Source organism: Narcine bancroftii, chromosome 3 (genome assembly GCF_036971445.1).
Source record: "Narcine bancroftii isolate sNarBan1 chromosome 3, sNarBan1.hap1, whole genome shotgun sequence".
NCBI classification, from domain to species: domain Eukaryota; kingdom Metazoa; phylum Chordata; class Chondrichthyes; order Torpediniformes; family Narcinidae; genus Narcine; species Narcine bancroftii.
Window position 1 is genome coordinate 355,786,805 of NC_091471.1, and position 15,993 is coordinate 355,802,797.

Genomic DNA, 15,993 nt, shown 5'->3' on the forward strand with positions numbered 1-15,993 from the left:
CAGCCTTTAAATCTGATCAATTCAAATTGGGATCAACATGCAACACCTGGTCCATCACAGTAGAGACAAATATGTAGGGTTTTTAGACTGCAAGCCTAAACAAAATTTGCCTTTACGTGGACAGTCTAAAAAGGAAAGTGCAGGAATATTTAATCAATTCCTGCACCGCAATTTATCCTTCTACTTTTTGGGGAAAGTCTGCAGTCTAAATCGCACCACAAAACTCACCTTATTAATTTGATGTCCAGCTGATGAGTAATTATGTTAATTTATGTAGGGAAGGGAGAAAGTTGTTGGGTTTATAGAAGATGAAATGTTTTACGAACATTCTAGTGATCCTTCATACTACTGATGCCATGACAACTCTTCCAACAGGTCTCAATTGAGATTTATTTTGTCAGGTGTGTTGGCGGCTTTAGCTTTCCGATGGTGTAGTCATGCTCAAGGCAGGAAGAATGCATAGGCTTAAGGCCAGCATTCAAAAAAGGGTTGAATTCTGAAATTAGAAGTGCAATATTCCACTGTAAAATTAATAAAGTTCACTATCTTCCTGAAAAATTGGAAACTGTGTAAAGCAGAGTGGGAGAAGGAATTTTGGTTACAATTGGCACTCTACTAGTACTCAACAGCGGGGCATTATTGTTACAACCACTGGTGTGAATGAAGCAGTTCATTGCGACACAATCCATATAACCATATAAACATTTACGGAGCGGAAAGAGGCCATGTTGGCCTTTCGAGTCCGCACCGGTTCAGTGACTGGCAGTACTGAACACAAGATGGTGTTCACAGAACACCTTAAATATTTATAGTGATCTTGATGTGCTTCCTCTCAACAAATCTAGCATCTTCATACAGCATTCAAACAAGCCCTTTGACCCACTGAGTCCACATTAACCATAAGCACTAACCCCACAGCACTGTTAATGCAGCGATAGCGCAATGTTGTTACAGCGTCAGCGATCTGGACCAGGGTTTGATTCCCGGGCTGTCAGGGGGTTGTGCATTCTGCCTGTGTCTGCGTAGGTTTCCTCCAGTTTCCTTCCACTGTTAAAAACATACTGGGAGTTGTCGGTCAATTGGGCGACATGGGCTCGAGGGTCACTGTATGTCTAAATTTAAATAAATTTTGTTATTCTCCCCATAATGCACAGAACACCTGCACACTAGGGAACATTACAGTGGTCAGTTAACCCAGCAGCCCTCACAGCTTTGGGAGATGGGAAGGAAATGGAGCACCTCAAGGTGTAGTCACAGGGAGAGCTTGCAAGCTCCACCCAGCACTGGAGGTCAGTATCGCTTAAGCGATGCTGCCATGCCATCCATTTTTGATTCTGACTCTAGAATCTCTTTCATTATCCACTACAATCTTTTAAAAAATATTCTTTTCATAAAGGTTTAATACTTTCTGCTCAGTTCAAAAATCCATTTTATTGGATCGGCTAAAAGAGGAACAAGTCATATAGTGACAGTTACTGGAAAACTCAAGTGAACAGATTGTTGGAGGATATTCAATTTTAAGAATAGTATGTTTACGTTTAACCTTTTCCAGTAAGACAAAATTAGTACTCTCATGACAGATGAGTCATAAAATCAAACTACATCTTATGAGCAGAATTGATGAAAGCAATTAAAATGGTCGGATACACATACAAATACATATAAACAAATGTGTGAACAGGTATATCTTTTGGTACAATTCAGAAGCTGGATCTTAGAGTGGAATGGCAGTCTTATGATGAATGGTTGGAAGAGCTAGGCTTGTTTTGCCAAATTTAAGAGAGAGGAAATCAATCAAAACATGCTGAGGCGTCTCAACAGGGTGACGCTACATCTTCTTATGGGAAAATCTGCACCTAGAAATCACTGTTTAAAAATAAGGAGTCGCCCACATCAGACGGATGAGAGATTTTTTTTCCTCTTGCGCCTTTGCAATTCTCTTCCTTAAAGAGCAGTGATAGCAGATTCTTTGAATATTTTTAGGTTTGAAGTGGGTTGATGAAAATACACAGCTTGGATTGCAATCAGCTCGGCTACTAACTCAGGGCAGGCTCAAAGGATTGATTAACTATACCTGCCACTATTTCCTCTGTTTACATGAACTTCAGAAACATGCTTCCTAATCGTAAATTGTAGATTATAAAGAAAAACTATGCACTCTGAAGGGCAGATAATTATGTACATAAAGCCGACAACTCAATTTTTCAATATTATTGCATCCTCTCACATTCAATGAACTAAAAGAGTAGGCGGAGGATCATACAAGAAAAAAAGGCAGTGCTGCCACTGGAGCAGACAGGCTTTAATCAGGCTGTTAGAGGAGCCGACATTTTTTTAAAAATCCTGCAACCATGGAAGTTTGTGCCCAAGATGGTGGTGACTGTGCTGGGTAGCATACTACGAGGGGTTGAAGACTCTGGGCAGCAAAGGAACTCTGGATGACAAGGGGAGAAGTAGAAGGTGACCACGGCAGTGGAGCAGCAAGGAGTTCAGCAGCTGAAGGACCCACACAGTCTGTAGGCTGTTTGCGACGAGGCCGAAGGACTCATACTGTCTGTGGGTGACACGTCAAAGGACCCACACAGGCTGTGGGCTACTAGAGATTGGTTCATGTGAACCAGGTATCGGAACTGGAATTTGAGAGGGTGCTGAGGGCAAGAAGGATCCCCAAAGGGCCTCAGGTGCTGAAACCTTCCTGATCGATTCCGAGGTTTGGATCTGGAGCTTGGGTTACATGACAATAAAAAGAAACTTGAACTTGGGTGAAAAAAAGAACCTTGATCATCTAATGTCTATCTCACCTCAAGGAAAATACAGTATTCCCAAAGTATTATGTCTTTTAAAAGTCAGTCGAGGTTGCATTCTTGTTCGAGTTTAGGGTTTCTAATTCATGGCTAAACATTGGTCACTTAACATGAATTGAAAATACTTTCCATTCAGTTACCTTATAAGCAGTGTTGTTGAGCACCTTCATAGCAAGGTCGGAAACTTCTGGGAAAGGATCCGCTGCCAGGTGTAGCAGAATGCGCCAAATCTGCGTGTAGACACTGTTAAATGACACACCTTTGAAAAAGAAGATGGTAATTTCTTTCATCCATAAGTGATAATGAATTCACAAGCCATCAATGTATTTCATTCATCAAAATTAAATGCTGGTAGAAGCTCCTTCTCTTTGATATGGAGTTATGTTGATATGAAGTTCTGAAACACTGAAGTTAACAGAATTGAATTCCTGAAGCAGCCTTGATTGCCATGGTAGTCATGTTTAACACAAGCAGTTTTGAGAGGGGCTGTGAGGTGGAAGTACAACTGTTGATGACGTAGTGCAGGTTTTGATGAAAGTCAGGCTTCAGTGAGGAGAGCAAATAGACCAGATAATAAGGAATTTTTCACCTTCCCTTTTCAGTAGAAGCAGCTGGAGCTAAGTGATTGGAGGCAGAGGATAGAGGTGGAAGGATGCTTTTCTAATCATTTGTCTCTGACTGGTGCCAGAACTCTTGTTTTTCATGTGTACTGTGATGTGGGAGACATTATGAACAATTTTGCAGGCGAAACAAAGGTTGGTGGATAACAAGGACAATTGTCTAAAGCTAAAGCAGGGTAAATATCTGATGGAATTTAATCCTGCCAAGAGCCAGTGATGCATTTTGGGAAGTCAAAAAGGGGCAGGGTATATACAATAAATGTTAGGGTGCTAACAAATGCTGATGAACAGAAAAACCTTGGGGTTCAAATCCATTGTTCCCTGAAAGTGGCAACTAGGTAGATAGGATGGTAAAAGGGGCACATAGTACACTTGCTCTCATAGAATGGGCACTGAATATAAAAGTTGGAATGTTATGTTGCAACTTTACAAAATATGGTTCGACTATGCTCCGTAGAATGGATGTGGTTGCACTGGAGAGAGTGCAGAGGAGGTTCACCAGAATGTTACCTGGAGTGGAGGAACTTATGGGGAATGACTGGCTAGGATGGGCGTGGTTTCCCTGGAGTAAGAGGCTGAGCAGTGGTTTATAAACCTGATAGAGGTTTATAAAGTTATGAGCGGCATTGTTAGGATAGTCAAAATCAATTTCCAATGGAAGGAATATCAAAAACAATAAGAAAAAAGAGTTTTAATGGGTACTTTAGAAAATAATATGTTTTTATTTTAAAAACAATGCAGAGATCTGGAACATGCTGCAAGAGGAGGTAGTGAAACTACCTTTAGGGACAGATAGATAGGCATTTATATAGGCACAGGACAGAAAGAAGTGGACCTAAAGCAGGCAAGTGGAATTAGTGCAGGTTGGCAAATGGACAGTGTGGACATAGGATGAAGTGTCCATTTCTATATTGTCCCACTGTATGAATCTAAACCAGTGGTTCTCAATTTTTTTGATCTAAGGCCCACCTGGCTTCCAGCCTAACATGTCTTGGCCCATTAGTAGCAATGACTGAGCAATATTTTCAAATCATGTAAATACACATTTACTAAGCAGTAATCACAGAGGGGCATTATTGTTACAACCACTGATGTGAATGAAGCAGTTCATTGCGGCACAAAGGCAGCTCTGTCAGAAACACATCTTTATCTAATTAAAAGATTTTATTTAACGTTTTTAAAGATCCACATGGAAACACGCTGTGTCCCACTGGTTGAGAACCACTGCTCTAAACCATAGGGAAAGAATTGAGCATCAATTTTCTTAATTGACAATCGTCTTTGTATTAGTTTGGTGGCTAAAACTTCATTTGTCAACTTTTAGCTTTATTCTCAAATGCACACCTCAACAGAACTTCTACAGTTCTCAAAAGTGGAACAAAAGAAGTATTGATTTCCCCCCCTAATTTCCAACAAACCTTACCAGTGAAGTAATTAATGAAGCATGATGTTGCAAACACTGCCAAAACCCTTATTCTATAGTTTTACAGAACTCATTTGTTGACTGATTCAAGCTAAATTTCTCTTAACCCAGTACTAACACATATTTTGACCCAATACATTCACTAACAGCACTAAGAACACAATTATTTTAGGGATGCTGAAGGAATATATAGATTAAAAAATAATTCAGAGGGCAAACAATTGATAATGAAGTTGCAACAATTCTTGTAATGTGAAGAATTTAACAGCTAAGAGTGCTATAGAGTCAAATGTATTAAAATTGCATGTCAATAAATAAGCATTTAGGAATAAACATTAAAATTCAATTAGAAGCAAGTTGATACTAAGTGACTAAAACAATCAAGTGTCTGAGATACTGCACCATTTCTGGGGGGAAAAAAAAATCAATAAGGTGGACATTACCAAGGGATTTCTTGGGGTCTAAGTGAAAGTGTTTGAATGGGACCAGCCAATGAGTTCAAGGTGGAGAAGGTGGTATGATTCCCTGCAGTCTGTTGTAAAGCAAAGTCAGTTTAGTCCAGAAAGGGAGCTTATTTAAATAGCATGAGGTATAAACTGCAGCAATCTCTTCCATTAAAAGCAAAGCAATTGCTGGGGGACTTGGGGTAGCAAATCACATCAAACATTTTGCATGCGTTTATATTGTGGGATGGCGTGGATGGGAGGAGGTGGCCACAGCAGCGAAATTGGCTAAACACAAAAGATGTTCAGTGAATGGTTGGCTTTCAGCTTGGAAGAAATCACACTGCCCCTCAGGGTCCAACATTCACACTGCTGTTTATTTTGATATGTAATTAATGATTCAGACTCTGGTAAAAGGTGACAATTTCAACATTATTACTGGAGTAAACAGCAGCAGGTTTTCAGATGGGCACAGGGTAAGCCAACTGGTAAAATGGATAAGAAGCTTGAGGATCTAATGCAGAAGAGCAGCGATAAAAGAGCAAGGAGAGTCTGCATTAAATAAATGCCATATGGTAACTTGAACAGTGGGAAATGCAAGAAAAGTGTATGTGCATAAATATTAAAAAGCTAAGGGATCAAAGTTTTTGCTTCTACTACTAATGGCTTGAAAAAAAGGGAAAATATTTTCACATAGACTCCAGCTAAAATATGTTTTATTTCAAGAATATCAAGCCAATGGAAATTCCGCAAAGGAATGCATGGGTGATGAGAAAACTCGAGCTGCTGTACCTGAAGCAGTGCAGTTTGAGCTATAATATTGGTGTTTCAAAATATGCTTGCCTTTTTCCAAGGTAAACTCAATCATCACCAAAACAAGAATCAGAAAGGTGATAACAGTACTTGATTTTTCCTCATGGCAAATCATTCTGATCTTAGAAGTCCTGCTGAAACTATAGTGGAAGCAGATTAAGTTACAACCTAAAAAAGGAAGCTGAAAATTAAAAAAATAGATGCTGGAAACCTGAAAAAAAACCCCCGATAAATATCACTTTCCACAGATGCTGAATGACCTATTAAATGGTTCCTGCATTTTCTGGTTTTGTATTAAAAAGTGCTGAGGTATGGGGGGCGAAGGAGCAATTCAAAGTAACTTCTGTAAACAATGAGAAAAAAGGTATTTTTACTAACATAACAGCATAGTCCAATAATGCATAGGTAATACCAAACCTAAAAAATAGCGGGTTTTATAAATGAATCTCACTGCAGTCCACAATCTCACTCCACAATCTCACTCCAATCACTCCACAATCTCACTCCAATCACTCCACAATCTCACTCCAATCAGAAGTGGTGGCAAAGCAAAGTTATCAAATTTATATCTGGATGTGAGAATATCAGACGATCAGGAAGGCAGCCAAATTTGTGTTCACTTTAACCACATAACATAATGATTACATTTTCTTCAGATAAAATGCAAGAATAAAACAAGGTGATAGTTGTGTATACATTTCTGGTTTGTTATTTATAATTGCAGGTTCAAATTCAAACATTTTTAATATTCATTAACTAGCAATATTTTATCCAGTTGCTCATCATTAGAAAGATCTGCAAACTCTCTCTTATTATCTGTCATCAAGAGCTTCACCAATAATTAAAATTTCTGCAGAATGCAGGTTGCAGAAATGAAAGCAATATCTGATCAGATTGCTGAGGAGATTATAATTTTACTTCTTCAGGAAATGACAAACTGTTGAGACATGATTAAAAGTTAATGTCATCTCATTATAAGTACTTGATTACATTACAGTTGGGATGCATCAAAAGACTTAGTTTATAGGCAAAAGCCTGCTTCAGGTATGATCTGAGGTAATCATTGTGAGTGATCTATGAATTCGGACAAGAAGAAAACCTTCTGGAACATTTTGACATTTATTTATCATTCACTTAACAAGCACGCAAGATAACAGCTACAGAAAGGATAATAGGTCTCATGAAATTAGTTGATGGAGGAACTTGAAAGAAAGGGTGTTAGAGGGAGAAACAAACTCTTCAAATCATCAAGGCAGAACACATGGATAACATGATCAGCAAGAAATTATCCACAGTTCAGCCAAAGAAGACAATGTCTGTGTAACCAAGCAACACTGCATCCCTCTAATTATTAGGAATTTCCATATCTAGTTCTTGTTAATTCCTCGCTGATCATGTTATCCATGTGTTCTTCCTTGATAGATTTGAAATTTACTTCAAGAACTAGACATGGAAATATTGTTCCTTTTGGTGAATTTGGCTGTCATGAATGTTAACTTCCACAAAAGTAAATCCAAATTTATTAAAATCATTTTGGCAACAGCCAGGAAATGTATAGCAGTAACATGGAAGTCCAATTCCCTCTTACATAATGATTGTTGGAATATGGAAATGTGAAGTTGTATAACCCTGGAGAAAATTACTCACAATCTTACAAATGAATATAACACGTTCACAGCCTTATTTGAATTATTTAAATACCCGGATAGTTTAGTATATTTATTAAATATTTTATATTTAATTTTCATCCTTTATTAGTAATCTAATATTTTTATTTCTTTTTTGATTATATTAAATGCTGGTGCCAGCACTTTTCCATCTTCCTCCTTCTCCCCCTCTGTTTCTTTTCCTTTTTTTTTTAAAAAAAGGTACGGAGGGGTTAGTTCTAGGCTTAATGTGCATTTCAAGGATATAATTTTTTTGCATAAACATTCATTGAGGTGCGTATGTGTGAGAGAGCATTCAATTCAATACATAGTTTTAAAAACTAAAAATATTTTCCTATACAGGAGAAACAGTCTCCTCCATTGTTGTAAATTTCAGATTCTTCGATGTCTGTTTTCACCCTACTGTATTTTAAATTAAGCACCAGTACTGAGTCTTAAATCTGGATGTTCAAACTCACAGTTCAATGACCAAATAAACTGGTACCATTCTCCTCGATCCAGCCTTTAGCTCTGGGCATCAATAAACTAATTGCACTGCCACCTGATCTAAACTTAACAGAGCATCTATACAAGTTTATTTTTCTGGAAATCTCAGGAATTCTGTCCTTTTTATACCTTCTCGAATTGGCTACAGGTAATTCCAGTGGACTTGCTATTGTTTTTTAATTTTAAAGATTAGGCATACAGCACGTTTTGATCCACATGCTGCTGAATTTGGCTAAGGTTTGCTGATGCCACACAAGCCTAGACTGATTTTATTTTACAAGGCTCACAAGTGTGGCTTCCAAATGAATGCAATTTTACTGCTGAGGCCCAATGCAAATCAACATCAAGCCATCAAGAGTTTATAGTTGTAAGTACATATTTGAGTGCAGGCCAATGGGTCTAGCTAGAAAAATAGTTTGGCATGGACTAGATGGGCTGAAGGGCCTGTTTCTGTACTGTAATGTTCAAGGTTGAGAATGCTTCAAGACTTTGATCCGCTGGTTAATTTTCACATGGATGAACAATGAACCACTTTTTTTTTTAAAAAACAAATGGAGTCAACATGGAGACACGCAAGAATGGGATGGCTTGTTCATGCAAGTTTAATTTAGATCCAGTAACTTCTGAGATGAAGTAAAACATGCAGAATGCACTAGATTTTAGAAAACAGGGGAATGAGCGGCAGCTGTACAACTGCAGGCATGGCAACATCACAAAATTCAACTGGCAAAGTAATGCAGCACACAGCAGAATTTCTGAAATACTAATCCATATCCAACTGACTGTCAATCAATCATACCTATTATCATAAATGTATCAGGTTTCATTTGTCTAGAGGAAAAGCAATTAGATTCATTAATGCACTGAGCAGGGAGAAATCGGCTAACATCCATGCATAGGAATACTGCATTTGTCAAAAGCGTCTTATTTACAGGATGGTTGGCTTGTTAAGAGTAAAAGATTGTCAAAATGATGAATTATGCAGTTTTTAGGTTTCCCATGGTGCAGTAACTGAATATTTAAAACAGTTACATAATGTAAAAATGAAAGATTTTGGTTCGATAATAAATAGTTTTGCTTACATAGTAAAGGCATAAGGTAATTTATGTTATGGCCTTGTAAACTTCACACTCCGATGTCAAAGAATGTCAGTTTTCAGAGTCTGATGTCACTGACATGACACAAATTTCTATCTCTGCTGTCCTACAACCCTTTTTCATTTTTAAGATTGCCACGTGTGCTCTTGAAAATTCACCCTGGCACAAAGGAAATAAAATCTTCAAAAATTAAGACCAAGCACTGAATTGCAGGAATGGTTTTTGGCCTCAATATACAGAGTCTAGAAAAGAGTCTGGAAAAACAACCAACTGAAAAACCTCACAAAGATAAGCGTATACAGAGCCGTTGTCATACCCACACTCCTATTCGGCTCCGAATCATGGGTCCTCTACCGGCATCACCTACGGCTCCTAGAACGCTTCCACCAGCGTTGTCTCCGCTCCAACCTCAACATCCATTGGAGCGCTTTCATCCCTAACGTCGAAGTACTCGAGATGGCAGAGGTCGACAGCATCGAGTCCACGCTGCTGAAGATCCAGCTGCGCTGGATGGGTCACGTCTCCAGAATGGAGGACCATCGCCTTCCCAAGATCGTGTTATATGGCGAGCTCTCCACTGGCCACCGTGACAGAGGTGCACCAAAGAAAAGGTACAAGGACTGCCTAAAGAAATCTCTTGGTGCCTGCCACATTGACCACCGCCAGTGGGCTGATATCGCCTCAAACCGTGCATCTTGGCGCCTCACAGTTTGGCGGGCAGCAACCTCCTTTGAAGAAGACCGCAGAGCCCACCTCACTGACAAAAGGCAAAGGAGGAAAAACCCAACACCCAACCCCAACCAACCAATTTTCCCCTGCAGCCGCTGCAACCGTGTCTGCCTGTCCCGCATCGGACTTGTCAGCCACAAATGAGCCTGCAGCTGACGTGGACTTTTACCCCCTCCATAAATCTTCGTCCGCGAAGCCAAGCCAAAGAAGACAGTTCATGCCAACACTCTGCCTCTACACTCACTCCAAAAAAAAAGACAACTTTGGGATACATAGTTTTAATCCATCAAGGATCTTCCATCCATCCCAACTGTTGAAAATGCAGACATCATCTTGCATGCCACTGAATGGGACCTCATCTGATTGGCTATTTTATCTAAACATTGACAATGAATGTTGACAGGACATTCGACAGTCAGGACCATCACATCTTATCCCAATCTCTCTATCTGACATTGAAGCAATTACAGGTATACCAAATCTTAATGAAATACTGATTAAGTCGTGTTTGAAATGCAGCATCCAGTTTTGGACAGCACCTTTCGGAAGGATGATCAGATCTTACAAAGGATTAGGAGTTAATTAATTTTAGCCGCAGCAATAATGAAAGATTACATCTCAGTTAGACTTTTATTCCAGCTCAAAGATTCAGCAATGGGAACTTACAAGCACTGAAGCTGTGCCTGTCATTCAGTGGGTTATATGGAACAGTCCTTGCTCACTCTTGACTCAGGTCCCCTCCCTCAACTCTGCAACCAGCACATTGACAACTTTATGCAAACATGAAAATGTTATTCCCTTTGCTGCCAATTTCAACCTACCTTTGCATAGCCGATCTCTGACTTTTCCCATTCTAGTTTCTTTGGTTTCCAGTGATCGGTTGGCAACGATCATCTACGGCAAGGCCACAGATTACCCACTGCTATCTCAACTCTACTTCTACCCATCTCTGTTCTTGTCTCCTCTCTGCCTGGACAGAGCAAGGATAGGGTTTCCTTGGTTCTTGCTTTCCATCCCAACAGTATCCACACTTAATGAATCTCATTTTCAATTCCCACCAAAATTTCCTTTCCATTCACTGACATTTCAGCATTCTGAAAGAACTGTTTCTTTCATAACTCTCTGGTTTACTCCACCAACCAGTTTCCTTCTCAACACTCTTTCCCACTGCAATTGAAGTTCATATCTCTGCATTCCACAACCCAGAGACCCAAACAATCCCTCCTGGTGAAACTGCAAATCACTTGCACTTATTCCCATCTTACTTACTGCATTCATTGTTCAAGATGCATTCCTCTCCAAGAAAGAAATCAGACAACCCTGACCTTCCAGTAGGTTATCACTTTAATGCACCAATCCATTAGCATGCTGGCTTGTTTGTGACCATCTGCACTAGACTTGAGGGTCAAACTCAAAGCTTCAGGAAGCACCTCATTTTCTGTCTAAGCATGTTACAGCATTTCAAGTTCAGTATCAAATGCAACATTTTGAATACAGTTGCTTTCTGTTTCTAATTCAGCAAGACATCGTCAACCCACAATATTGACAGTTTCTCCCCTTCTCCCTAAATATCTCATTCACCTTTAAAGCTCAGGTGCTCATCATCCAGTATTCTGGCCCACTCCACTTTCCTGGCTCTCCTTGTCAAATAATTAACCTGACAAATTTCCTGGGGTCACAATGAAAATAATACTTTAAACTCGGCAAAAGTTGATTCTGACAACATTTCAATCGAGGAGAGCTGCAGATTTTCTGGCAAGAGATGAAGGAGATTGCAGGAATCAAGGAAATCATTCGTCAGCACTCAAGCTTCCTTTGGAAACTTGGTCAGATACCATGATCTAGAGCAGGGGTATCAAACTCAAATTCACAGAGGGCCAAAATTAAAAACTTGGACTAAGTCGTGGGCCAAACTAAATATTTATTGAAAATTTTCAACAACATCTGCATGTTTTCTCTTCTTTCAACATATGTAATGTTAAACTCTTTCTTATTAAAATAAATGTTTAATAATAGTTTTGGTTAAACTCTTTCCAGAAGAAGCATTAACAAATGAGAAATTAAATATTCAATAAATAATATTTCTCTATAGCCTTTAAGCTCCTTTTAAATGTATTTTTTTTCACAAGCCAACAAGTCAAAAAAATAACAACTTGCTTCAATGAAAATCCAATCTTTCAACTATGAACAGTCCAAAGTTAACCAAAGAAAATATGAATCCAAGCTTAGCTTGCTACACTGTGATTTACTCTGATGCACCTGGGTCTAAACCAGATACTTGGCATCTCTTCTTAGATGCAAGTTCATCAAACTCTGGGGTCAGAGTTTGCCTCCCACCTGTCTTGAAAGCTCCTGTTTTCTTTCTTTCGTTTGGCCATTTTTCGTAAGGGGTTTATTACATGTGAGTTAGGCGACAGGTCGCAGATGGTAATGAAAGTAAAGAGAGGAGGTGGGGGCGATTAGCAGGCTGACGCCAATGCATTTGCAAAGCATTCTGGGATTTGTAGTATTAGCTGTGCTAATCTACTATACTGGCGCGGCGGCCAGCGGGCCAGCTCTAATACATATTTGATATGATCTTGCGGGCCAAATATAATTATATCACGGGCCAAATTTGGCCCGCGGGCCTGAGTTTGACATGTGTGATCTAGAACGACAGCAATATCATTGATGCTGGAAGACAGTTTCTGGAAAGACCTGGTGGCAAGGTGTGCAACTTTGGAATCTAGCTATTGCCAGATTCACCAATGTAAACAATGGGAAAACGGAATGGAAAGCAAATCAAAAAATAAAAGCATTGATGTCTGGTCATGCGAAGTTGGTGCAATGCCCACATCTCTGAAAAGAAGGTGCAACCAAGACCAACCGTCAGTAATAAAGAACAAAGTAACTTTGTTACTTGATTGAGATGATGAAAGAAGATTTTTCCTCATTGAAAACAGTAAAGTTGCTCTCAGCAGTGAGAGGAGCTATAGCCAAATGGCAGAGGTTAAAATTTAAATTTAGATATATAGCACTGTAACAGGCCGATTAACCTACACTCCCGGTATGTTTCGAATGATGGGAGGAAACCAGAGCCCCTGGTAAAAACCCACCCAGATACGGAAAGAATGTACAAACTCCTTACAGACAGCGCGGGATTCAAACCCTGGTCCCAATCGCTGTAATAGAAAAGGTGTTGCACTAACCGCTACGTCAAATGTGCTGCCCCTAAAGAACATAGACTGTACAGTACAGGAAGGGACCCTTCAGCTCACGTCGAACATGATACATTTTCCTTGCATGCTCAGATATATATCCCTCTATTCCTTGGTGGTAAATTATCAGAAACAACAAAACCTTTCTCTTGCTGTGAAATAGTATATAGAGTGGAAAAAAGAGGAGTAGATTCAGCAATAACATTCAAAGAAGAATTGGATAAATAAAATAAAAAAATGGCAGGAAACGTAATTTTTAAAATGTGGACAAGTGTGAGGCATTGCATTTTGGAAGGACATATACTGTGACAGGATATCGATATGCTTTTGGGAGATAAAATGGGGCAGGTTTCTTTTAGTGTAGGTCACACACAAACACTTTAAAACAGATCTTATTTAAAATACTGGAGCTCTGCTCATACTAGACATGTTGGGGCCAACAGCATTTGCAAAAGCTTTGGGGAGTGCTCAAAAGACTTCACTAATGGATTGTTGTTTACAAAAAGGCAACGGATGAAAGAACTTGTCAGAGCCACAGATTGTTTGGAGGGGAACTTGCTGTTCTAAGAGGGTCATATGGTTTTGCAATCAGAGAGAGTCAAACAGGCTTTCTCTCTGAGAGAGAGAGTAAAAAAGAGAGATTAGTTCTACAGTGATACAGTCAGCAGCAGCAGTAGCTGGGACTGGAACAGGACAAGCTGGTAAGCTTGTGGAAAACCCCCATTTGGAAGATGGGTTGTGAGTGCTTGGTTCAGCCTGGTCAAAGCCCTTGTGGTTCATGCAAGAGAAGAGGACTGGCTGTCTAATATTTCACTTGGAATAAGAGAAACAAAAAGGAACTCTGTAGTGACCTGAAAGAAAGAGGTTATCATCTGGAGAACCCTAATGGGACAGATTTCTTTGGCAAGACACTGAAGTGGCTGATTAAGAAGGAATCAGTTGAGGGTATCCAGTGCACAACAAATCTCTTTCTAAAAACTGACAAGAACCTTCCTAAGTGGTAACCATTTACCTTTGAAGCACCAAAGCCTGGTGAACTTTATAAATGTTAACTTCTGTGCACAGAGAAGATTCACCAGAATGTTGCCTGGACTTCAGGAACTGAGTTACAGGGAAAGGTTATATAGGTTAGGGCATTTTTCTCTGCAGTGTAGAAGAATGAGGGGAGATTTAATAAAGGAATTAAAAATTATGAGGACGGTAGACAGAGTAAACGTAGATAGGCTTTTACCACTGAGGGCAGGTGATATACAAATAAAAGGACATGGGTTAAGGGTGAAAGGGGAAAAGTTTATGGGAAACTTCACACAGAGAGTGGTGGGAGTGTGGAATGAGCTGCCATTGAAGTGGTGAATGAGGGCTCAATTTTAATATTTAAGAATTTGGACATGTACATGGATGGGAGAGGTATGGAGGGCTATGGATTGGGTGCAGGTCAGTGGGACTAGGCAGAAAAATAGTTTGACACAGACTAGAAGGAATGAAGGGCCTGTTTCTGTGCTGTAATGTTCTATGGCTCTAATCCTGCATTGTGGGATTAATTGGATAGTTCTACGAATATGATGACATTGTTATGTTGGGCTGAATGCCCTCCTTTTATGGTCTATGATTTGAACTAATGTGAAACCGACATGAAATTACTGCTGACAACGGGAAAAAAATGTGGCATTTTTGGACAATCAGGGAAGTTTGAATCTTTTAGTCAGTAATGGCCAACTGGGAGCATCTCTGACTCTAAAGTTGGAATGTTATGGGTTTAAGCTGCTTTAAAGTTACAAGGGCAAAAAAATAGGTTAATGGACAAAGGCACTTCCCTTTTTATTTATAAATAGACTGAAAATGTAGCTGGAAAGATGTGCATTTATGATCCACCTTCAAGTGCTTTTGAAGTGCTGGTGGTGAGCTGTTTTATTGAATTGATACTGTATTTATGGTGAAGGATTTTCTTTCAGGGTTGTAAATGAGCGAATTCCAAGATTTTACCCCAGCAACCATTGGCAGCACGGTTTGTGTAGCAGTTAGCGCAAAGCTGTGACAACATCAGCAATTGGGGGTTGAATCCAGCACTGTCTGTAAGGAGTTTGCACATTCTCCCAGTGTCTGTATTGGTTTATTCCCGGTGCTCCCCTTCAAAATGTACCACATTGTAGGGCAATTGGGCAGCATGGGATCGAAGGCCGAAAGGGCCTGTTAACATGCCAGTTGTCTAAATTTAAAATTTAATAATAAATTTCTCCAAGACGAATGGCTTTCAACTTGGAGGGACTTTGCAAGGTTCATGAACTATTCATTTTTTTTTAATATTATAATTTTCCAAACTTAAAACTGTTATCAACATTGTCAGTGTCAATGTTAACAGTATCGTCATTGACGACAGTTTACAATTATCAAATTTTTTTTTTAGAAAGTTTTATGCGGAGTTCAATCTCTCTTCGTCCCCCTCCCTCCCCACCCTCAACATTTAACGCTTAACTAACCACAGCTTTTCTGTGTTCCAGCCAGTAATGCTCAGGCACGAGTTCGATTTCCAGGTAACCGCTGTGCACTTCCTGACCACTGCCAATGAGATCATTACGAAATGGATTTGAAATTTGGACAGGTTCATTGTAAGTCTTATGCCCATTATGTTTCCCAACAGGAACAACTCTGGGTCCTGTGGGAATTCTTTACCTATAATTTTTATCTAGGACTTGCCCTAGTTCCACCCAGAAGGG

General features: G+C 39.5%; 1 protein-coding gene across 7 annotated transcripts in view; it reads right to left on the bottom strand.

Moving 5' to 3' along the window:
• Positions 1-15,993, bottom strand: part of rptor (regulatory associated protein of MTOR, complex 1) — a 339,346-nt gene that overhangs the window by 106,056 nt on the left and 217,297 nt on the right. For all 7 annotated transcript variants that reach the window (XM_069929956.1, XM_069929955.1, XM_069929957.1 and 4 more), the window contains one exon: positions 2,945-3,063. In XM_069929956.1, the coding sequence (XP_069786057.1) occupies positions 2,945-3,063 (119 nt within the window). The remainder of the gene's footprint in view (positions 1-2,944; positions 3,064-15,993) is intronic.